This window comes from Danaus plexippus, chromosome 12, assembly GCF_018135715.1.
Source record: "Danaus plexippus chromosome 12, MEX_DaPlex, whole genome shotgun sequence".
In the NCBI taxonomy this organism is placed as follows: domain Eukaryota; kingdom Metazoa; phylum Arthropoda; class Insecta; order Lepidoptera; family Nymphalidae; genus Danaus; species Danaus plexippus.
In genome coordinates this window covers 7,578,119-7,599,515 of record NC_083545.1, presented here as the reverse complement: position 1 = coordinate 7,599,515, position 21,397 = coordinate 7,578,119, and the positions used below count along the sequence as shown (strand labels likewise).

Genomic DNA, 21,397 nt, shown 5'->3' with positions numbered 1-21,397 from the left:
TATATTTAATCTTTCACGTGGGCGTGAGGATTTATTTAAAAACGTTCGACACGTGAACGACCTCACCTTATTAGAGGAATGTAATTTATTATTTTAATTCGCATTTATTTATGTGTATTTTTATATAAGGACTGGTCGGTGTTAATATGTCTATATAAACTTTTTAATGAAAATTAAAAAAAAAACCTTTATCCCTATTCACAACATGTGATAAGAAATTATAAACGAATACAAATAGAGCGGTTAAATGTCTGTGGAGACGTCAAGAAATACATTAATATAAATATATATGAAGTAAATACAATGTTATATATTATTGATCCTCAGCGTGTGAACGCTTTATTCTCAAAGCCCTTGAATCCGCGCCGGTATTACGCCTTTGCGTTTGTTAAAGCGGATCTTTCTGCGATGTTGGTGAATGTAAAAAAGCTTTCTATTTTTAGAGTGACAATAATCAATTTAGCATGGCACGTCAAGCTGCGTGTATACGCGTGTCTAATCGGAGGAAAAGCGAATAAAACAATGAACTCCGCCGACCTTGACAGAGAATAGAAATGTAGCGTAAAATGAAAAAAATTGGTTAGAAATTTTTTAAGCATGTTTTTAACAAAATAAATATTCATAAGAATAAATATTTTTTTATGTCCACTGCCTCAAGACAAAAAGCCGGGCTTCCAATATGATAATTATATATTTAAATCAAACTTAAAAGGGCATCATAACAATATCTGTCTGGAGCTCATTAATTTAATATTATAATGGGATTTTTATTTTCAAAAAGTAATTATAACGAATTAGCATAATTGTTAAAAACAAAAAAGTTCAAACCCACATCAGATGAGCTTCCGAAATAGGACCCTCCTAAAGACCGATTGTGTCTTGTTGTATTGTAATTAATATCAAGTTATGTATGTTTGTTATCCAATTACTCAAGAACCTCAGAATTGATTTGTGTTTTTTTTAATTTATTTTTATATGATGTTAGAAAAACTAACACATATAGTATTGAATAGTTAATACAAAATGTGATTTACAAGATATTTTATAGAATTAACTAAAATATAACCATAATTCAAATATTCTATGAAACGCCTGAAGCTGAAGTTGAACTTTAAGACCCGGTCATTTAACGTGATATCTGAGATTAAAATCTGAATCAATTATCAATAATGGTTATGTCTCAGCATATGTATGTCTATATTCTTTAACAAACGCAGTTACTACATATACAGAGTAATTTATAATATTATCTAAGGAATGTTAAATCTCATTCCTCCCGACCGCTTCCAACACGCTCCCTAGAACAATTTTCTTATACATATATATTTTCGTGTGTAATCCTTGTTATAAGTCGTGCGAAGCCGGCGGCTAATCACTAGCTGGTAATAGAGGCAGACTGTGGTAATATCAAAATGAAATACTTGCACCGCCCGCGGCGAGCTCCTGTTAATAATATTATTATAGATCTATCCATTCTATAGAATGTAGTGTTTTTGTATTTTACCTCACCGACAAAGCTGAGAGGAACAGATGCATTATAGCTTTCATTCGATTTTATACTCCTTATCGCTGAAAACTGGAACATACTTTATTTCAAGCTCTTTTCTAGAAAATGATATACTTTAATAAAAATAATTTATTCTATTATATAGAAAACAATCTTATAATGTTAGAATATAAGAACAAAAATAAAAGTTTCAAAACGACAGACATGTTTTTAATTTTTAATGTAATTTCGAGTATTATCAATTTTATTTCTGAGAGATCCAACTCTTGTATCAAATATTAATAAAATTGTATATTGAAATACACACAATAAATGAAGGTAATGAAAAAATATACAGCACGGACTTGACAAAACAGTCTTCACAAAGATCTTAAATCATTTTATAATCGTATTGAGAATACTATTCCTGCAAGATGTTAACGTGAGGCTGATATTATACGAGAGTTGAAAGTTTTAAAAACTTGGGATAAATATAAAGCCTTATATAAAGCTTAGTTCGTAACAGGATCTCTGCGTCACGTATGTGTTTACAGCGGAAAGCTTTTTCAAGGATATTGTTGAGCAAATAACGTGATCACGGCGAGTGTAACAAACGTAAAAAGAGTTGTATATTATTGTATTTAATATATTTGTCCTATAATAATTTAAAGTGTATAAAATAGTTTATGCACGTGTAAAAAAAATGGATTTTCTTTTGAAATCTAGAAAATATAAGTCACTTTTATTCTTTCGAGTTCAACACAAAGACAAATATTTATAAAACTTGCGTGATGTAATAAAAAAATATATAAGAAATAATAATTAATTACATTTGGTTGTTTTATTCCGAGCGAGTCACTTGTTAAGAAAGTGTCAGCGATCCAAGAAATCGGATCTTATTTATAAACGTGAGGTATCCTTCGATGTCGTTCCGAAAGATTTACAGTAAAATTTGGTGTCGAACGATACGATAAAGGTCCGTGCAGAATGCTTACAATAACTACCAATTAAATTATTATTGCATGAAGTTTACGAAAAATGTAATGTTAATGAAACTAAGGTTTGGAATAAAACTAATATTTTTCGGATTTACTACGCGTTAATAATTATTTTTGACACAGACGTTCACATCTCGTCTGCCGGTGATCGCGGTTGCTGCGAAGTAACGAAAACGTCGAAAATATATTTTTAAAAATAATTATAAACGCGTAGTAAATATGAAAAATATATATTTTAAGTTTATACAATGAATACTCGCGAAAATCTTATATCTCATTAAACCTAGAAGAAATTTGGATGTACGCATTTTCTGATAGTATATTAAATAAGATTAATTTATTTATTTAATATGAGTACAGAGACTGTGCTTTTTGTTTTCCTTTCTTTAATACCGTGTAATTAAATTGTAGACTGTTAAATATAATCCCGTGATCGGTGGCGCAGGTTAAATTCGAATCCTTGAAGACACCTCGCTGCAAGGTTCACGCACTTCATCAAGATTAACGCTTTAGTAAACCCCTCGCGACTTACCGCAGACATTGATCAATCGATTTTGTTACGCGAATCGATATTGTCAGATGTCTCCGAGATGCTGTTGTTTTTATAATTTATGAAGATTTAGTGATTCGCAATCATGTTTTTGCTATGGAACTATATAAATTTAAGTTAGTAAGACTTATTATAATTGACATTATTTTTTATGTATTATGTAATCGGAATTAAAATATTATTTCTTTAAAGTATATATAAACTTTTTACTATATAAATGTGAAAGAATCGCAAAATCCCCGCTTCAGACTCAACCTCTTCGGATCCGAAAGCTTTGATTGACTTAATCTCAGCTTTGGGCTTACTTTTTTAGTTCTCGTAATATGTTCCGAATATCTTTTTGAATTGACGTGGGTTGTGCATACTTTACAATAAAACCGTATTCTTACTTTCTGAACTCGTTTTAATGATAAAATTAACGGTTAGTTTATCAGACAATTTACGACAAATGAAAAGTAAAATATTTTTTTACAAATTTTTACTTTAATATTTTAATAGATTTCCGTCGTCTGTATTTTCTGAGTTCCAAACTTTATATGATTTATTACTGTAACTAACTGAATACATAATTTCGTTGAAATCGAACATGTTAAGAGATAGTTTTTGAGTTATTTTTGGCAAATCCATACACGTTAGTAATTTTCGCGTCTATATTTCTACGTTACAGGTGCGATATAATTCTCTGCTGAGAAACCTTCGTTACTTAATATTTAATGTCGTTAAGCAGATGGGGCGCTAAAGTGACTATAATCTGATAAAACGACGCGACATTTAAAATTAAATCACGTTTCCAGGGATCACTTTACAAGCCGACATCCGAGCTTGACAGCATCGAGATGAAATCCTCATTAAACCCGTTACAAGTAATGATATTAAAACGAAAATATACTTCCCTTTCCCGAAACGGTAAATCTTGTATTGTCTAATGACAACTCTCGTTTGTGTTTTTGTATTTTCAGGACATTTTCTTTTTTGGTCACAGTAAATTAATTGCTATATATATCAAATGATTTTGTCTCAATCTTCGAGCCAAAACTACAATTCTACTAACAACAACAACTAACAAACAAGCATTAGTTTATATTTACGAGGACCATAATATTAATTTATATATAAAAGAAATAAAAAAAATGATGTTAAATTGTTTTATAAACATTTGCTATTAAAAAGCATGTCTTTGTATATTTTTTAATACACCTCTGAATTTCATGTTTATGTTTTTAAGGTAATTATTTCGACTGTCCTGACAGTTTCTAAAATATGGTTTGTGTTCAAGGTTCAATGTACACTGTGTATCTCTCATGTACACCATCTCATTAATTGGGTACTATTTAAACACACGGGATTACAAATTGCTTTGAGTTTTCACCTCAATACACCGATTAACTACTGCGATTCGTTTAATACGAATTTCTGCTTCGTAAACCTGACATGGGCATGTTATTCTGTGTACACAGCTATAACGGATTCGACGTAATCGGTTTAAAATGTTCCTCGAAACAAATGGAGGTTCCTCAAAACAAGATAATATTTATAACACATACGTTTAAGCAAACACAACATTCAGCCACACGTACGTTCAGTGGTTGGTTCTGAGAGGCTTTCATTCCATTCCATTCATTCATTCGGTCATGTGCCACCTGTCACCGCAATGATAACTCACTCATTACCGCTCACGCTAGGGTTAAGTAATTTATTTTGACGGTCGTTTCGACCCTTGACGTGTGAGGGTTCACATCCCCGAGCAAATGGGTTCGTAAAATTTGTCATGATTATATTTGTATGGAGGCCTCGCCTGGGGCTTTGCAAGTCTTAGACCCTTGCATAATCCCTAACAAGACATTTAATAAAATGTACACGTGATCCTTATACCGTAAGACCCTCGGGGTTGAAGTGCAAAACATATAATGATATATATATCAGAGACAGTTCAAAGAAATGTTTTGGTTACTGTTCAAGGGTTCTCTTACTTCTAATTTAATGACAAAGTTTCACCAAAATTAATCATAAAGAAAAATGATTCAAGTTCGCTTTTTAAAACAATAGCAAAAAAAATCTTACGACAGCTATATTAGGGTTCGAATTACTATAACTTAATTCATTCTAGGCGATATGACATGCAGTATAGGTAAATAAACAAATAAATTGCATAACACACGTTAATAATATTAAAACGAGTTCTGGTCCGGTGGATAAATTCCGTGTATTTGGTCACGCCCTCGCGACATATCACAAGACTGATTGCTTCCGACGTCTGATGGCGACCACGTTAAGACTGAGTGGAACTGCGCCTTCGCATTATGGCTTGATATAAAAACTATAATATCTATAATATTATTCTTATGTTGGTAGCCTGTCAATGCTTATTATAAAAAAAATAATATATCTATAGCAATAGTTTTCTTATGATGGCAGCTTGGTAGTCTCTTAAAAAATGCATGCAAACATTCTTGACATTTAGTTCAAGGTACTGAATAACATTTTCTCTGTAATGGTTAAGGTGTTATAAAATTTTATGTATATAAACTGTCTTCCTTACAAGGAATACTTTTGTTTACTAAATAACTTATTTGCAAAAAAAATATGATAAAAATCTTTAATATTTTTCGAAATTAACAATGGAATCGAAAATTTCCGTCTTGACCTTTTATTTAGTTAATATATTATTATAACCTGCGAAGGAAAGTGCACAAGTTGTTAGTAATAAATGAAAATAATAAAGAAAAATAATTGAAGTGTCCATTCAAAAGTCGCAACTAACACAAGTTTACGATCTGCGCTGAAATGAAGTAGACATCTAAATATAAAGAGCTGACGTTACGTTTGAAAGATTTGTCTTCGTGTAATGAGCTCTTTTGATAAAATATATGAATTCACATTTAATAAATCCAGCGTAATGTTGCACAAATGAATTAAATTTTAATTAAATGCATTAAATTAATGAAAAAATTTAATATTATATTAATATATATATTAATTGTTCGTTTTGTGTAATCTGTGTTTTATTGCGAACGACGCTAATAACGTTTCGTGTATAATTTAAACAAGGCATTGGTAAAGTCGCTGATATCTGTACAACATCGTTTGAAGCGACGCCGCGGGCAAATCTGCAACTGATTTTGTAAAGCTCACATATTGTAATAGCATTTTGTTGCGCGGACGGATTGTACTGTCGGATAGGATGATGGTATTACGTTTTATAATATTCATAACATTTTCATTTATACTAAAGCAATGAGGACATATGTTTGTTTGTAAACAACTGTAAATCTATAAAGATATATTGAGAATATAATATAGAAAGATATGATTTAAACAAATGAAATATTTTAAAGATTTGAAATATATTATCTGTGATTATTTGAATTCCTCATGTATATAAAGTTAAATGATCTCTATTCGCAAATTTTAATATATATATATATGTATGTATGCTGTGTGCTTGTCGTAATCCACAAATCAACTAATTTTTAACATGGCTTTATAATAAATGTTCGCGGGTAACATTAATTTATGATCCACAAACAACACCTCTAGCCAACAACACCTTATAACTTCCATATGGTTTTCTTCCACGACAAAAGTCTTTGTTATATTCTGTCAGTTCCTTATCCGTCCGTCATCATCTTGTGAGGTCGTCTGTACGCTGAAATAGCTTGGAGCTCGTAAACCTCATAATCGAGTTCAACTCGTAAACCTCTGGCTACCGAAAATCTGTTACGGTTTTTCTCAGTACGTTCACGTGATTCGCAAGATATTACCGCTTTGTTTTTGATATTTTAAACTGAATGTAAATAATACTTTAAAAGACCTTTTTATTTTGTGTAGCTATAGATTTAATAGGGACGCTAATAATATCATATAAATTAATTCTAAATGTAGTTAGGTGTTAGACTAATCGATACTAATGCTAGCTCTGCATCTTCCTGTGTTTCAATTATAAATAAATAAATATATCGTTTCTACGTTTTAAGATAATTGCAATCCCTTTTTCATCCTCGTGTTTATGATTTCATGGTACTTCGAGAACACTGTATATGAACAAGTGTAGTAATTAAAGGTATTATAAAAGCTATTTTGATCCCGTTGCATTGTTCGGCGGATCATAACATTAAACAGCCCCATTTTGAGGGTAGTAAAGCCAAACAGAGAGCTTATCTCCGTCTTATTGGCGTATCTGTATTTGCCAAACATTGGGATAAAGATGAGGGGTGGTCTTGCGTTTGGGGATGATTCCGTTCTGCGAAATTTAAGATTTAAAAAGTTTTAAATTAGTTTTTCAATAGCTACCCATTTTTAATATATCCCCCTAGAGATCCATCTTTCGTAACAAAATTTTCATTTTAATAAGGTCATAGAAAATATACTTCGGGAACAATGAAAATAGGATATTACAATACTTTAATGACTTTCAAATTGAAATGTACGTTTTCAATAATATGAGAAAAATAAAATTGAAGCTTTGTAAAAACAAAACAAAAAAAAATAATAACAATATTTATCATATAATAAAATTGTTCGTCAATATCCTTACCACGCGTTTGTATTATTTACAGACGCCGAATAGTTTCTTTTGTTTTCAATTCATGTTCCACATCGTGTTTAAACAGGCGATTCACTCTCCTAATAAGCGCGCGTTTTTCATCACGCAGCATCTGAAAGATTTTTATGTTTAACCGAATTCAAAATGCAAGAGTTCGTTTCTTCTGCATGTGTTTTCATTATGTTCCTAGCTTATAGATCTACGAATCGATACTCACAATAGCTTTGATTGTTTAAAAACGGAATTTGTGAGAGTACTATTAATATAGTGTTATCAATATCGAGATCAGAATACATTGGCTGGAGTCTGTCTCTCTCTAACATAAGTAATTGTAATCTTTTGTCCCTGTCTTAATAATGCTGCAGTGTAACTAATATTTCTGACACTTTCTCCGATGACCCGGGGGTCGTTTGTATATCCGGGAATTATATCTCTATAAAGCTCTTGTATATTATAATTGAATTCAGTACCTTTAATTGTTTAACACGTCATAGCTCTGACTTCAACTACTTTATATCACATTAAATTCTAAGCTCATTTCATATGAAGCTCACTCTATCTGTTTGTTACTAATCTTTACTCTATCCTTACTATCTTTACTCTCACTTATTCCTTAATATCCTTAGACGATAGAAACTTTTCTTTAGTAGAAATATCTTACGTTTTATAGTAAAATCAAAAAAAAATTATTAAATCATTTCTTTTGATCACGTCTTCATTTTGAATGACGATCAAGCAAGAGTCGCTGGTCGCTATCGTGAAAATGGGAAGTGTTGAGGAATCATTACATTACTGTGAGTTCTGTTGTAGCCGCAGTCCATGAAGCGGCTGTAGTGCAATTAACGCGCCGCTCGTTCAAGTTCCGCGACAATGCACCCGCTGATTGAAATTAATCACACCGAATCCAATCGCGGGATCTCTGAACTACATTTACAATTAATTTGACAGTTAGCACCAAATTTACCGCGAACTGCGGTTTCATTGTCCCGCGAATTTCGTCACTGAATTCGGAGTCGACTTTGAGGTATTTTGAACGCAGTTTTTAATTGTTTTTAACTTTCTAATCTTTCTCTCATACTATCGAGTATCAAGTAGATGCGACGTTTTTTCCGACACTGGCACGGCATATGAATTTCAATAACTTTTATATTTTATATCGAGGGTGCAGCTAACTCAATAAGGCGACATCTGTATTAGGCGCGGCCGTGAAAAGAATATTTTCTAATGAATAAATTTACAATCGATCAATAAATATAATCGTAAATCTCGACGTTTCACGGAGCTTGTTTCCGCCGGCATTAGAATCCGGTAAACAACTTTAGCCAAATTGGTTTCGACATATTAATGGGATGGAAAATATTTCTTTGCGGAGTATTTTATCATGAAAGCAGAAAGTTAATTTAAGGTTTCCATATCTCATCGAAGGAATGCGGGAAAATTTTAAGACAGCCATAAAACGATTTTTTATTGAATTTGACTTTACTATATAGACTTATGTCATGGCTAAATAAAATGTATTATAATTAATAAACGTTTTAATGGAAGTACTTCTCAAAGATAATTTATTTTATCTGTTTCACGTACGCCTCAAGGTTAACATTACCACCGCAGTCAGTATTAAATAACTTCAATATTAGCGTCATCCACAATTTAAAATAAAAAACGCTTACTTTACTGTAATAGTAAACTTTATACGTTACGATGCGAACTCTTGGTAAGGCTGCAAAACAGTATTTGTGCACAATTGCTTCATATCCCATTATTACATATTAACATCCTCTAAGACGTACATCGTTTATTAATGTGATATTCTAAGTTATCAATTTAATAATATATATCTCGTTTATATGAAGTATTCGGTGGACAAGTCGATTATTCTGGTTTAAATATATACTCTAAATCCTATTAAACGTAAGATTAACAATCAAAATATGTTTAAAATCAAAGCAAACACCATAAAATATTATTTAATATTTTTCGTATAATTTTAAAAAGAAATTGACATAATTATTCTCTTAGTGATAGTAAAAATTACATATATTTTTTTAAGTTACAAAGGGTTTCGATATTAAATAATTCTAATTAGCGAAAGAGGTATTTGTATTTCGCTTAATGACTTTAGATACAGAGCCGTTCAACATTCTATAGCTAAGTTGAACTTAACCCACGCAATGATCACAGAGGATCATGTTTCGCTTAGAAGTCATAAGAGCTTGTAGTAAGTAATTGCTCAATAGAATAAAGTGAAACAAAACCCGTATCAAATCAACGCGTTACGTTCACTGGAGCTTTCTCTTCTTAAACTACATTTAACGGCTAATTACTTTCCATAAACCATCGCTAACAAATTAGTGATGTGTCGAAGCGCATCCCCGATTCTATTTTAACGTTGCCAGCGTTTTACGACCTCGTAAATGTTCACCTGCGCCTGCGCCGGTAACGACGCGACGAAAAGTGATCTAAAATTAAATAATATAGTAAACTATAAAAATATATTGATTATTTGTTACAAAAATAATTTAAAGGCACAACTATATATGTGTTAATATTTTGGTTTATATCGATTAGAGTAAAATCAATGGATAAATAAAAAAGTGTAATACTTTCGTGCACAATGTTACCTGGCCACGTGGTGTCACAACGATTGTGACTTCCTGGATTTATATAGTGCCGGTTGGGGTGACTTGTGTTACCGACTGTACCTTTTAACTTTTAACCGGCGTCTTGTTATTATTCGATTTAGAGTTTTACCATGCGAGGCTCAGGTTAGCGTTTAGTCCTTTGTAATAAACTGTTCAGACCATTTAAGGTCGGTACGAGATTGTGCTTAAGCAATTTTTCTAGTACTTTATAAGGGTTTTCATTTATGTGTCTAGTATTTTATGGGAAGGCTTGTAGGTAGAACATTCCACATAACTACACGTTATGACGGTTTGGGAAGGTTCTAACTTATTTTTAATAACTCTCAAACAAACTGACACCCTCTTTAAACATTTACATAACACTAGATCGAATCATATAATCAATTCGTTAGTTTTATATGTATGAATTAAAAGGCATTTATCGGTTAGCGTATTGAGCGAGTGGAGCAATATTTGTCTGACAATTACCAACCTTATAAAACGTAATGGAATTTTTATTAAAACCAGTTACAAAATATGTACCGGCCTGTGAAAGCTGAAGCTGAGCTGAGTTTTTTTTAACTCTATGAACTTATAAAGAATCTATAACGTCCGATTGAATTGGAAAATGGTTTACGAGATCGAAACACATTTTAGTCGAATAGTTTAGATTGATAGGAACGATTGGATTACAAAGATACATTCGTTGTGAAATACATTTTGGTTTTCATTCATATATATTTTAATAGTAATGTTAGTTGGACCGCGTTCATCTTTAATCTTCTAGCGTCGTCCAGACAAGTCTTTGAAGACTGTTTATTAAATTTCCTTAATCCACATAGTCAGATCAAAGCTGCCTGTTATTATCCGTGCCAGCATCTTAATACTCATAGTGTTAACTTCTGTGACGATTTAAAGATTCACATCAAGTCTTAATATATTCTTGGTAAATATTTTGTTTGTTTTATTTTTGATCCTTGCCCTTTACTGCTATTGAGGACTGAAAATCCAGTTTAAAGGTAAAATTGTCTTTTGTGGTCCATTGAGAAAAAGCTTTCATCTTCTAGAAAAATAATGATAAAACAAATAAATGAATACTTTAAATAAATATTTCGTTGCGTTTAAATACCACACATTTTACTGGTAAATATTGTGTAAATATGATTTTGGTTGTAGAGAAAATGAATACTTTTTCTACGAACAAATTAATTCTCATTCCATTCATTCACTCTTTCTGTTATGGCGCGGCAAAACATCAACAAATTAAACATTTTATATAAACTATGCGGGTAATAAGTTAGAGCAATCAAGGTATAAACACAACACTTTATTGACGCACAGAAATACAGTCGTGATGTCCGCTGTTAATGTATAATAATATCTGTTAATGTTCTTCTACTTTATTTCATTTTAAATCATACGAATATATTGCAGTGGAACTTAAAGCTTTTGCAACTGATAAAAAAAAACATGGCATTGTAAAAGAAAACGTTCTAAATAAAACTCATTTTCGTTGAAATAAAATCCAATTTTACCAATCCAATAAAGTTACGCTCGTAAACATCTTTAATTATCTTTTAATTGTAAATAAGTCATTGGATAAAAACATATCTTTTCTGTACTAACGTCTTATATCTTATATATTTTAAGGAAAACTGTTTAAGAACATCGAACAACGTTCAATATGATTGTACAATCGTTAAAAACTTCGCCAAGTTACATCATAAAGTTAAAAATATATATTGAATAGAGATGGTGAAGCGGTTATTACTTTACGTAAAGAGAATATTGAACAAATACTTTAATGAATCAATGCATGTATCGCTAGTTATTCATGGATGTAGTTTGAATATCGGATTGTGAAATATTTTATATGTTTTTGAACGAAAAAGCTAATTTAATTTGTGTACCTCACTTACCTTACCTCGTTTATCTTATTTATTTATTTATTATTACATAAAATTTTCGAATTTCTGCACTGTGTCGCCATTTTGTTTAATATTTTATGTACAGCGATAGCTATAAGTTTCATAATTCCACGAAGACGGTATGAATGTAACATTTCCTCTTAATTGTTTCGCGAGTGAGAGGACATTCCTCATTAAATGTGTCTCAAATCTGGGTTCTGTCGTGATTCGTGATCTCAAAAGTATACCGGAGATAATGAGCTGGTACGAGACAAATTTGAGCTGCGTGGCCACGAAGTTTATATATGAGCGGTGTTACGAGCGAACACAACACTCGATAGATACGTTCTCATTCATCTTTACTTGACTTATATTATTTTCAGATTTGGTTACAAATCTCGTGGCCCCACATCGATTGTATAAAGACTGTTTCGTACAATATTTATAATATATTAATACTGGTCTTTAAAAAAAATGCTCAGCGTCCTAAGTGTTCTGCTCCTTCCATTCATCAATGAAAAGTAGTTATCGTATTACTAATGTACCGTTGGAGCTAAATACAGTATTCTCACAAATAGCTAAATATTTCCGAGCAGTCCGTTTATGCATCTTTTATTCAACTCCTAACCACTCAGAACATATGATCGCCAAGTATACTAACGTTAGCTGTTTCTCACAGAGCATGTTTTATTCATGGTCTCAGCTCGCTCCGACCAACTTACTCTGTATTTATATTCGTTGCATTTTATTGGCTTCAATTTGTCAACATGCAATATATAAACATACACACACATATATATACCCATCATACTATATACAGTTCAGTTCAAAACCTTACCGAAATAAGATATTCTTTGACTGTCTTCTATTTTAGATTATCGTCAGGTTCAGCCCTATCATATATAAGAAGGTTGTATAGTTAGTCTAATCGATGATCAATCAATTTCCAATGCAGAAGTAACTGGGCGAGAAGTATCATCACACTTAATAAATCAGTTGGGATCGCAAATAGTGAACATTCGCGCTGGCGACGCTCCAAACTCAGATCTATGGGACCTAGTTGGCTGTGAACACTCTTAGTCACTGTTAACAACTTTAATACCATTCATACATATATATGGATTATATATAGACTAAGTGATAGTTCCCACATAACTTTATGATAATGGTTATACGATAAACTCATTAGTCATAAGATATAATATGTATTTTATAACTTATATATGACGTATTATTATGTAATACAAATGAATATTTAACTATTATTACTTAACAAAACCAATAATTGGTTAATTTCAGATTGAATCACTTAAAATTTACGTTTTTATAATTAGTTGAATGCGTGAATTGAATGGGTGAGTGATTGTGGAAAAAAATATAAAAAAATAAATTTAAATTTATCAAAGATAACAATAACGTATCGTGTAACAACAATAACAATAACGTATTTTGTGCAAGTTTGCTATTCCGTGTTTTTATAACAATTGTGACATGCTGTTTTTCAACACTTTACACCACTGACTCCACGTTCATCAATGGCAAATATATACTAAGGAAAATTATATTAAAAGTACATTTCTAGGATCAAAGATTACATTATATATATATAAATAAATATCAATTTTAATATTGAAAATTATTAATATAATAATAACGTTATTATATTTTAAATTCAAATATCGCGTATAGCTCGTGCCAAAAGAAATTAAGTTTGCTAACCTCACACAATTATCTAATTTCATTTATTTATTATAAGTCTAATTTAATACGAATGTAAAACAATAAAATATATCCAAATAATATATTGATTGGATCCAAATCCGTGACCAAAGCTGTTGAACGTCGTAAACACGGTCATTTGAAGATGAAATTAAAAGAGCGTAATCAGTCAGAATCGCTCCCAGCGATCGGACACGTTGACACTGATTGACAAACGAGCATCGAGATATATCGTTTACCTCAGAACACCCTTACGTTGGAAAATGCTCGACCACAAATTGTTTTTAAATTGTATTCGAGCTTCAGTTATTTAAAACGTACAACGGTGGCTGTAAAATATTATTGATTCTCGTCGATTCTAACGGACAGTATATTATAAATAAAACGCAGCTTCAGTTCAGCTATCTTTAATTCTTTCTGATCACTAACGTTCTCCCATTCGTACTTCACATTCAACTTGGCGTTATCGAAAAATAACGTTTTAAGTTGATTAACAACCCAATAATATGAAATTGTTTCATATTGTTACTCTATTTAAACATGTATATTTAAGAGTATATTTCAGTATAACTTTTAATTCCTCTATCGAACCACCTTAGTGCTCACTGAGAACAATACGTCCGTCGTTCAGAGCTTCTAAAGTTCTATCACGTGTTCCGTTGAATTACCGGAGCGAATGTCAAAATTAATTACCATGTCTTGCTACATTCTACATAATTAAGTACGGATACACGGGGTGGATACAAATTTAATTAATAAACTCGTTATCTGAAGTGGCAATTCGGCAACCCCGCTAATGTTGTTACCGTCTGCCGGTCTTTGGCAACTTGCTACATAATGTGCTAAGTTAAGGATTATTGCGAGTACATGACATGTCTTTAATATCTAGGGAGTATCACACTCATATTATAAATTTATCTTGCTGCCTGTTGGTCTCTCAATGGACCCAGAATTTGGAAGACTGTTTGCGACAAGGAGTCAAGTTTGTTTAAGGATGGCTGACGAATACTTACGCTTTATACTAAATTTTATATCAGTTCGGAAATGATTGATTTATGTTATCATAAATGTATGTATGTCTGTATATGACGTATGTAATGTAGTCTAATTATATGGTACCAGGAAAGGACTAGGGTTCCGACCACGTGTGACGCGTGCCATACCGACGCCGCCGGTGCTTAGCAGCAATAAACGTGACCAAGAAGAAAGTCTACCTAATTTACTCTTAGCTCACATCCGACGAATTTCTTAATGATAGTTACGTGTTGGTACTCTTGTTTTGTGATTTAATTTGTACCAGCAACCGCTCCATTAAACGTTATCTCAGAATGTGCTGTTGAATTAAATACAAATATGTATGTAAACTATAATTTTTCCGTCGCTTGAAGTATTAAACGTCGATACAATGAATTAAGTCATAAATCAAGTAGACTGAGTGCAGTGGAAGCGTCATCAATTACAGGCTGCCTTCAGAAAAATGGTCCCTTCACTAACAAGCGACGTATAAAATGAAATATGGGAAATAGGAAAAAAAGATAGTTAAAGAATAACAAAACTAAAACAAAGGTGAAGGTTTCGAGGGGGATGGTTTGTTGGAAACGGTTTAATCTTCAACAGATAAAGTAAAATGACAATATTTTTAAACCTCCATAGATGCAGTCATATTTTAAACCGATTAAATTAAATATGATATTGAATTGCAACAATGAATAGATTAAAATGTTCACACTAAACCGTAAATAGGAATTATGTTAACTAGTAAATAGAAGTTATACCGAATATTTCACTAACCCAATAACAATGGACTCAAAAGCGTCCGTCCAATGTGAACCAGATCACAAAGGACGGCATCTGCTCTCACAGATGATACGATGACAGCTTTACACTGCGCGTACGCAGACCTGTTTGAGTTATGAGCTCTGGAAACCGTTTCGTTATTAACATTTTTATGGAAATGGTGATGTACTACTGTGATTACTCTAGATTTTTGTTTTCTTTTAACATTACTTATTGTTGAATCTGCAAAATTAAATATACGTATTTAAAAAGTTCCCATTATGTATCTTCAAAGTAATAGAGGAATAAGTCTTTTTTAAATATTGACTAAATCGGTATTTGGTCAGTTTTATTTCATTCAATTAGCCAAGTGAAGTACAATATTAAGTTTTTTTCAATATTTCGTTGTTATTGAAACTTAATAAAGGCACCATTTTACTTATTCCTTTGTTATTTATTACTCGTTAATTCAATCAACGATTATCGTCTTCAGAGACGTAATATCATCGTCAGATGATCACTCCCCGTCATTTCACAGTTACTTAATTTAAATTACAACATTCATTAACAGTTGTTTATTCAGTTGTTGGAATCGAAGTTTTTATTGCTTCAAATTTATTAGTTAAATTATCTTAAGAAACTGGTTATATGTTTATTGCTATTTACTGTTAGTTTGAATATATATGAGATTCGTGTAAAACAAGGAATGAAGGAATTGAACGAACGAATGAATGACAGTAAGTGAATGATTTAAGTACGTTCAAATGAGACTTATGATTTAAATGCATTATCTATCTCCCAAACAAATACAGTACTGTGGATAATTTTAATCTGTAGATTATCTTTAAACGAGATGTTAAAATTAACGAGATGTTATTTGTGGGCCCATTATTCATTAATTGGTGCTGTAGAATATGTTATACTTCTGTTTTACTATATTATTATACTTATAATAGTAGTGGTTGGAAACACCGCTAGATTGTGTATAAATTAGCAATAGGTTAGTCGTAAAAGGCTAACAAATGCAAGCGGCTGAGATGTGAAAGCTCTCTAGGGTCGCTAGTTAGTAGTTTACGAAGCTCATTCCGTGGATTTGCATACGGAGCCCTTAATAAATCACTTTTATATTTTAATTCTGTGCAACAAAGGAATTTCTATATCGTGTTATATTTTAACTATATGTCAACTTTTATAATGATCGCACCTTTCATATACCGCTGAACAATAAAATAATATATATGAATTTTATACACACGTAAAATACTTTGTGTCCTTGTTTCTTTCTTGATGAGCCAAAGTCTAGTGAGTGAGCAGTCATTCAGATTTCACGAAAATGACAAAATTTATAGCCAGAGTGTTTTTTTCTTATAAATTCTATATATTCAATGGACAGTTTGTCACGTATTTATCTATAGGGGTAGTTATACGTGCAAGCGAGGCAGCTCAGGCTAATATAAATGGTCTACATTCCCGTTGGACGTGTGCAACAGTTGGCTAATGTCCTCATATGTTATGTACATCTAGACACGGGGGGTCACTCTAAATTATCCTGGTGTATTTGCTTTACTGTTGAAATTCCCTCATATTATAATTAAAATTAACATTAAACATAATATTCCTGTCAGCCAAATAAAGACATGTCTTCTATGTGTTAAAGCAATATAAGTTTTACATTTTTATAAAGTAAATGTAATTAAAAAAAAGGTATCTAAACTATTAGAATGTGAATCAGAGTCCTAATTTCAAGAAAAATTATATCATTGAATGGGATAAATTCCATTTGATGGTGAGTAGTTTGGTGCACAAAATTAAAGGAAGCCTTCTTACAGAATGCAACTGCAATGGTCACGCGCGACGCTGCCGCTTCAACATGGAGTTATACAAGTTATCAGGTCGAGCGAGCGGTGGGGTCTGTCTCAAGTGTCGACATTACACAGCGGGTCGACACTGCCACTACTGTCGCGAGGGTTACTACAGAGACCCCACTAAACCCATCACTCACAAGAAGGCTTGCAAACGTGAGTATTAATATTATTGGTAACATGATATGGCGCTTAAATATAGAGATATACGAGATGAAATGAGATAGATGTAGCAAAGGGGAGGGTAATAGAGCAGGGTAGATGACCGTTGTCGAGTTAGGAACTAAATAATTAACTATATTATATCAGCAATTTTGGCAATTCATCACTTCTTTATAAATAAAGTTATGTCAAAATCAACATTATTATTAATTCAATCAATGAGACATACTAGCAGATAATACTATTACTAGGATATATGTATGTTTGATCTTCCTTTATTTAGGGATTTCTAAGAAACAAACCTAATGTAGGTCTCATAATAAATACTTCGTATTACAAACAACTTTGGAAATAAATAATGCTTCGGTTTCTGCGCTCGTTTTGTCCCCGTTGCAGTTCATAAAACTATTTAAAGCAACGAGCTGAAGTCATCATGAAGTGAGTATAAATATTCTGAAATCTTTTTGAGAATCACATGAAAATGTTGATATTTTTAAGCACATTCGTAATAATATGAACACAAAACCGATGGCCTATTGTAAGAAAATCAATAAGAACGTCCATTAGTTTCAGAAAAAGTTTTTATTTTCAAAATAACATGGGTTGTGTTCATATGAGAGATAAAGTTAAATATATATATATAGTTTTAAAGGAATAAAATGCTTTTACAACACCGTTTATGGTCGTCCGGAAAAAGGTAACGTCTGACGGTTATAACGATAATATGAAGCACATCGTCCCGAATCCATTAGTGTAGCAACAACTTGAGTTGTAAAAAACGTTCAGAGTTAGCCATCGGGTCAAATACCGATCGCAAAATCCAATTACGGGAATGGCTCGGAAAGGTGACCACTTGGACGGGGCGTGGGAAGGTTTCAGCTGGTATTGGACAATAAATACTAACATATTATATATATATGGAAATTGTCCGACTAAAAGATGTCCCACTGACCATACAGCAAGCTTACTTTTTCCTCAATAGCACCCAAATACTAAGACTGATACGAAGATTTTAAAAATCATAACTGCATGAAATGTATTTAAATTTTGATATTGCACTAACGAGTTTTATAGTTATTTATTACACCAAAAATGCTATTTTTACCAAATAACTTTAATAAAAGAGTAACTTATAACGAGATCTGTCGGAGATTTTTCGGTTGATTTACAAGCAAGCGTTCATCGTCACAGTTTAGATTCATTATATTTTCGACAGCGGAGCTCAAATTGCTGACCCGATTTGAGTAATTTTAGGAGCTTTTGATAACCGAGACTGCAATACGACGCTGTCAGAAGATCACTCACTACAGTGTTGGGTTAATTGTTACTTTTGTATATGTACGTTACATTGAAGAGCTAGGTTAAAAACCATAAAGTCTACAAATAGTTATAGTAGACAGTATGTTTAGTATATGGATATAAAAATTATTTCTTTATACTATACAGACATTCGTATAATACTCGTAACAATATTCTTGTAAGAAGTAATTTTTTAGCCATCAATATCATATTATAAGAACCAACACGAACAATGTTAGAGTTCTTATACACAATGAAAAACATTTCCTGCAAGTTTTTCACAATAGCAATTTAGCGGACCCAATCCGATTTTTGTCCTGAAATTTTGCTCCTTACATAACCGTGCCCTGGGGACCCATCCAGAGACCCATTTCCTAAGGGCGTGCGAAGACTTTGCTCGATTTCCGTCGGTTTTTATGGCGAAACTATTCGGACAGGAATGGCTTGCGGGCTCGTTTATTCGAGTTTTACAATGTCAGTACTCTCGTGACTTATGAGGGTTTACTTGACCAAAAACTATGTGATGATTCGGGAACTGCTTTCGATTATTTGTTTGTGTTCCTTTTCGGGATATTTTCACTTTATTTAACATCTATAAAGCCCCCGTATTATTTTTATTTTTTCTGAAACAATAAGTGTAAAATCTTTCCTGTTTATTGTGTTTCGAATATGTATCCAATATGTATATGTATATCAGATTTTTATCAAAGATAATGATTATATTGTGTGTTTATTTATGAAACGATTCCAAGACTTTTTGCTTTTAATCAATATTTGTATGTCATAAGGACCTATAGTCACAATATCTTTCATTTAACTCGGTAATTCCACCAGCTTGTGACTGTCACCCGGTGGGCGCCAGCGGTAAGACCTGTAACCAGACGAGCGGCCAGTGTCCCTGCAAGGATGGCGTCACAGGAACCACCTGCAACCGCTGTGCCAAGGGGTACCAGCAGTCTAGGAGCCACATTGCACCTTGCATACGTAAGATTAAATATTCAGCAAAAGAAATTTCAAGTACTCTGCTTATGTCGAGAAATAATACTATATTTTATAGCAAATTATTTCAGAAGAATGTAAATATCTTTTTAGAAGTTTCACTAAGTCTAATATATTGTTTTATAAATGAAGCTGTATTTTAAAAACTTGACTCAGGTCACACCGAGATCCATGTCTGTTTTGATTGCTCGATGGTCTTTATAATATTTTTTTTTACAGATATTACATGTATTTTTCGACCTTTTCCCTTATAAGTATTTTTATATATCTTTATGGTCTGTCTATCAGGTATACCTCGCGTGGTGACTGCGGTACAGGCTATGGAGGCTGTGGACTCGGAGCCCGGCCGCGGTAAGTAGTAAGTGGACCTTCATTGCACTCTCGCCTCATCACACCGCATGCTGGCATCAAACACGGTACAAACATCAGGAAACCAGGACACACTTAATGAGATCTAAGATTTTCGCGAGTATTCATTTAAATGAAACTAATATTTTCGGATTACTATTTTTTATGCGTTATTTCATTATTTTTAAAACTACATACTCCCGACGATACGATTCGGTTACTTTGTAGTTTCCGTGATCACGGGCAGACGAGATGTAGATGTCTGTCAGTTGGTCTTGTTATTTATGATCTACTGCCAACGATTTCTTAAATTTCTGGCGTACCGCTCTCGATGCCTGCAGTATGCACTTGTTAGAGAATAAATGAAAGAATAATTGAAATTCCACTATATACTATTTCCGAGAAACGTTACATACGTTTAGATATGTTATTGTCGAAAAATATAAAATCACAAATCTGTTCATACAAACATACTTTCATAAGGTTCTCAAACACTTAAAATTAATGGAATCGGTTGAGGATTTCATTATATTATAAAAAATTACTTATAATTTTTATTTTGTTTCTAAACGTGATTAACATTTATTGTCAAAAAAACACAGCTCACAAAAAAGCCTATCAATAAATAATAAAAACTTATTTTTTTATCGATTATTATCATAAATCAAGAGACAATTTTTTTAATGTTATCATAATGTCATCGTTCAAACAATTCCTACCAATAAAAATAATTGTCATTTGTATCAGATCCGTCGGAGTACTTTCACTTTATAACAGTTAAAAACGGGTTTTGTTTAAATAATAACAGATATAAATCACTTGCACAATATTGATCGATACATCCGGCGGTAGTGACGTTACTATTAATCAGAATCACTCATTACTTCATTACTTTGGCGTCATCTTTTTGATTCCCATCAGATATAAAGAGTTAGATATTAGTCTTGCCATAATTAAATAGTTGACATTTAAGCCTTAGGCCTTTTTGTGTTTTTTTTTATCTATCATATAATAATGAAGGTTAACATATATTTTTAAATCTTTCGTTGTTTTCTGTAACTGTACCGTGATTGAGTGCGTTTCTGAGTTAATGTATTTTTAAATAAATCACATTCAAATAAACGAGA

At 32.2% G+C, this 21,397-nt stretch overlaps 1 protein-coding gene across 2 annotated transcripts in view; it reads left to right on the top strand.

Moving 5' to 3' along the window:
• LOC116772436 (netrin-B-like) overlaps positions 1-21,397 on the top strand; it is a 70,188-nt gene that overhangs the window by 45,487 nt on the left and 3,304 nt on the right. The window contains exons 2-4 of one of the 2 annotated variants that reach the window (XM_061522264.1): positions 17,430-17,618; positions 19,758-19,907; positions 20,211-20,273. In XM_061522264.1, coding sequence (XP_061378248.1) covers positions 17,430-17,618; positions 19,758-19,907; positions 20,211-20,273 — 402 coding nt within the window. Of the gene's footprint in view, positions 1-17,429; positions 17,619-19,757; positions 19,908-20,210; positions 20,281-21,397 lie in introns of both variants that reach the window. The other variant, XM_061522265.1, reaches the window with a different exon arrangement.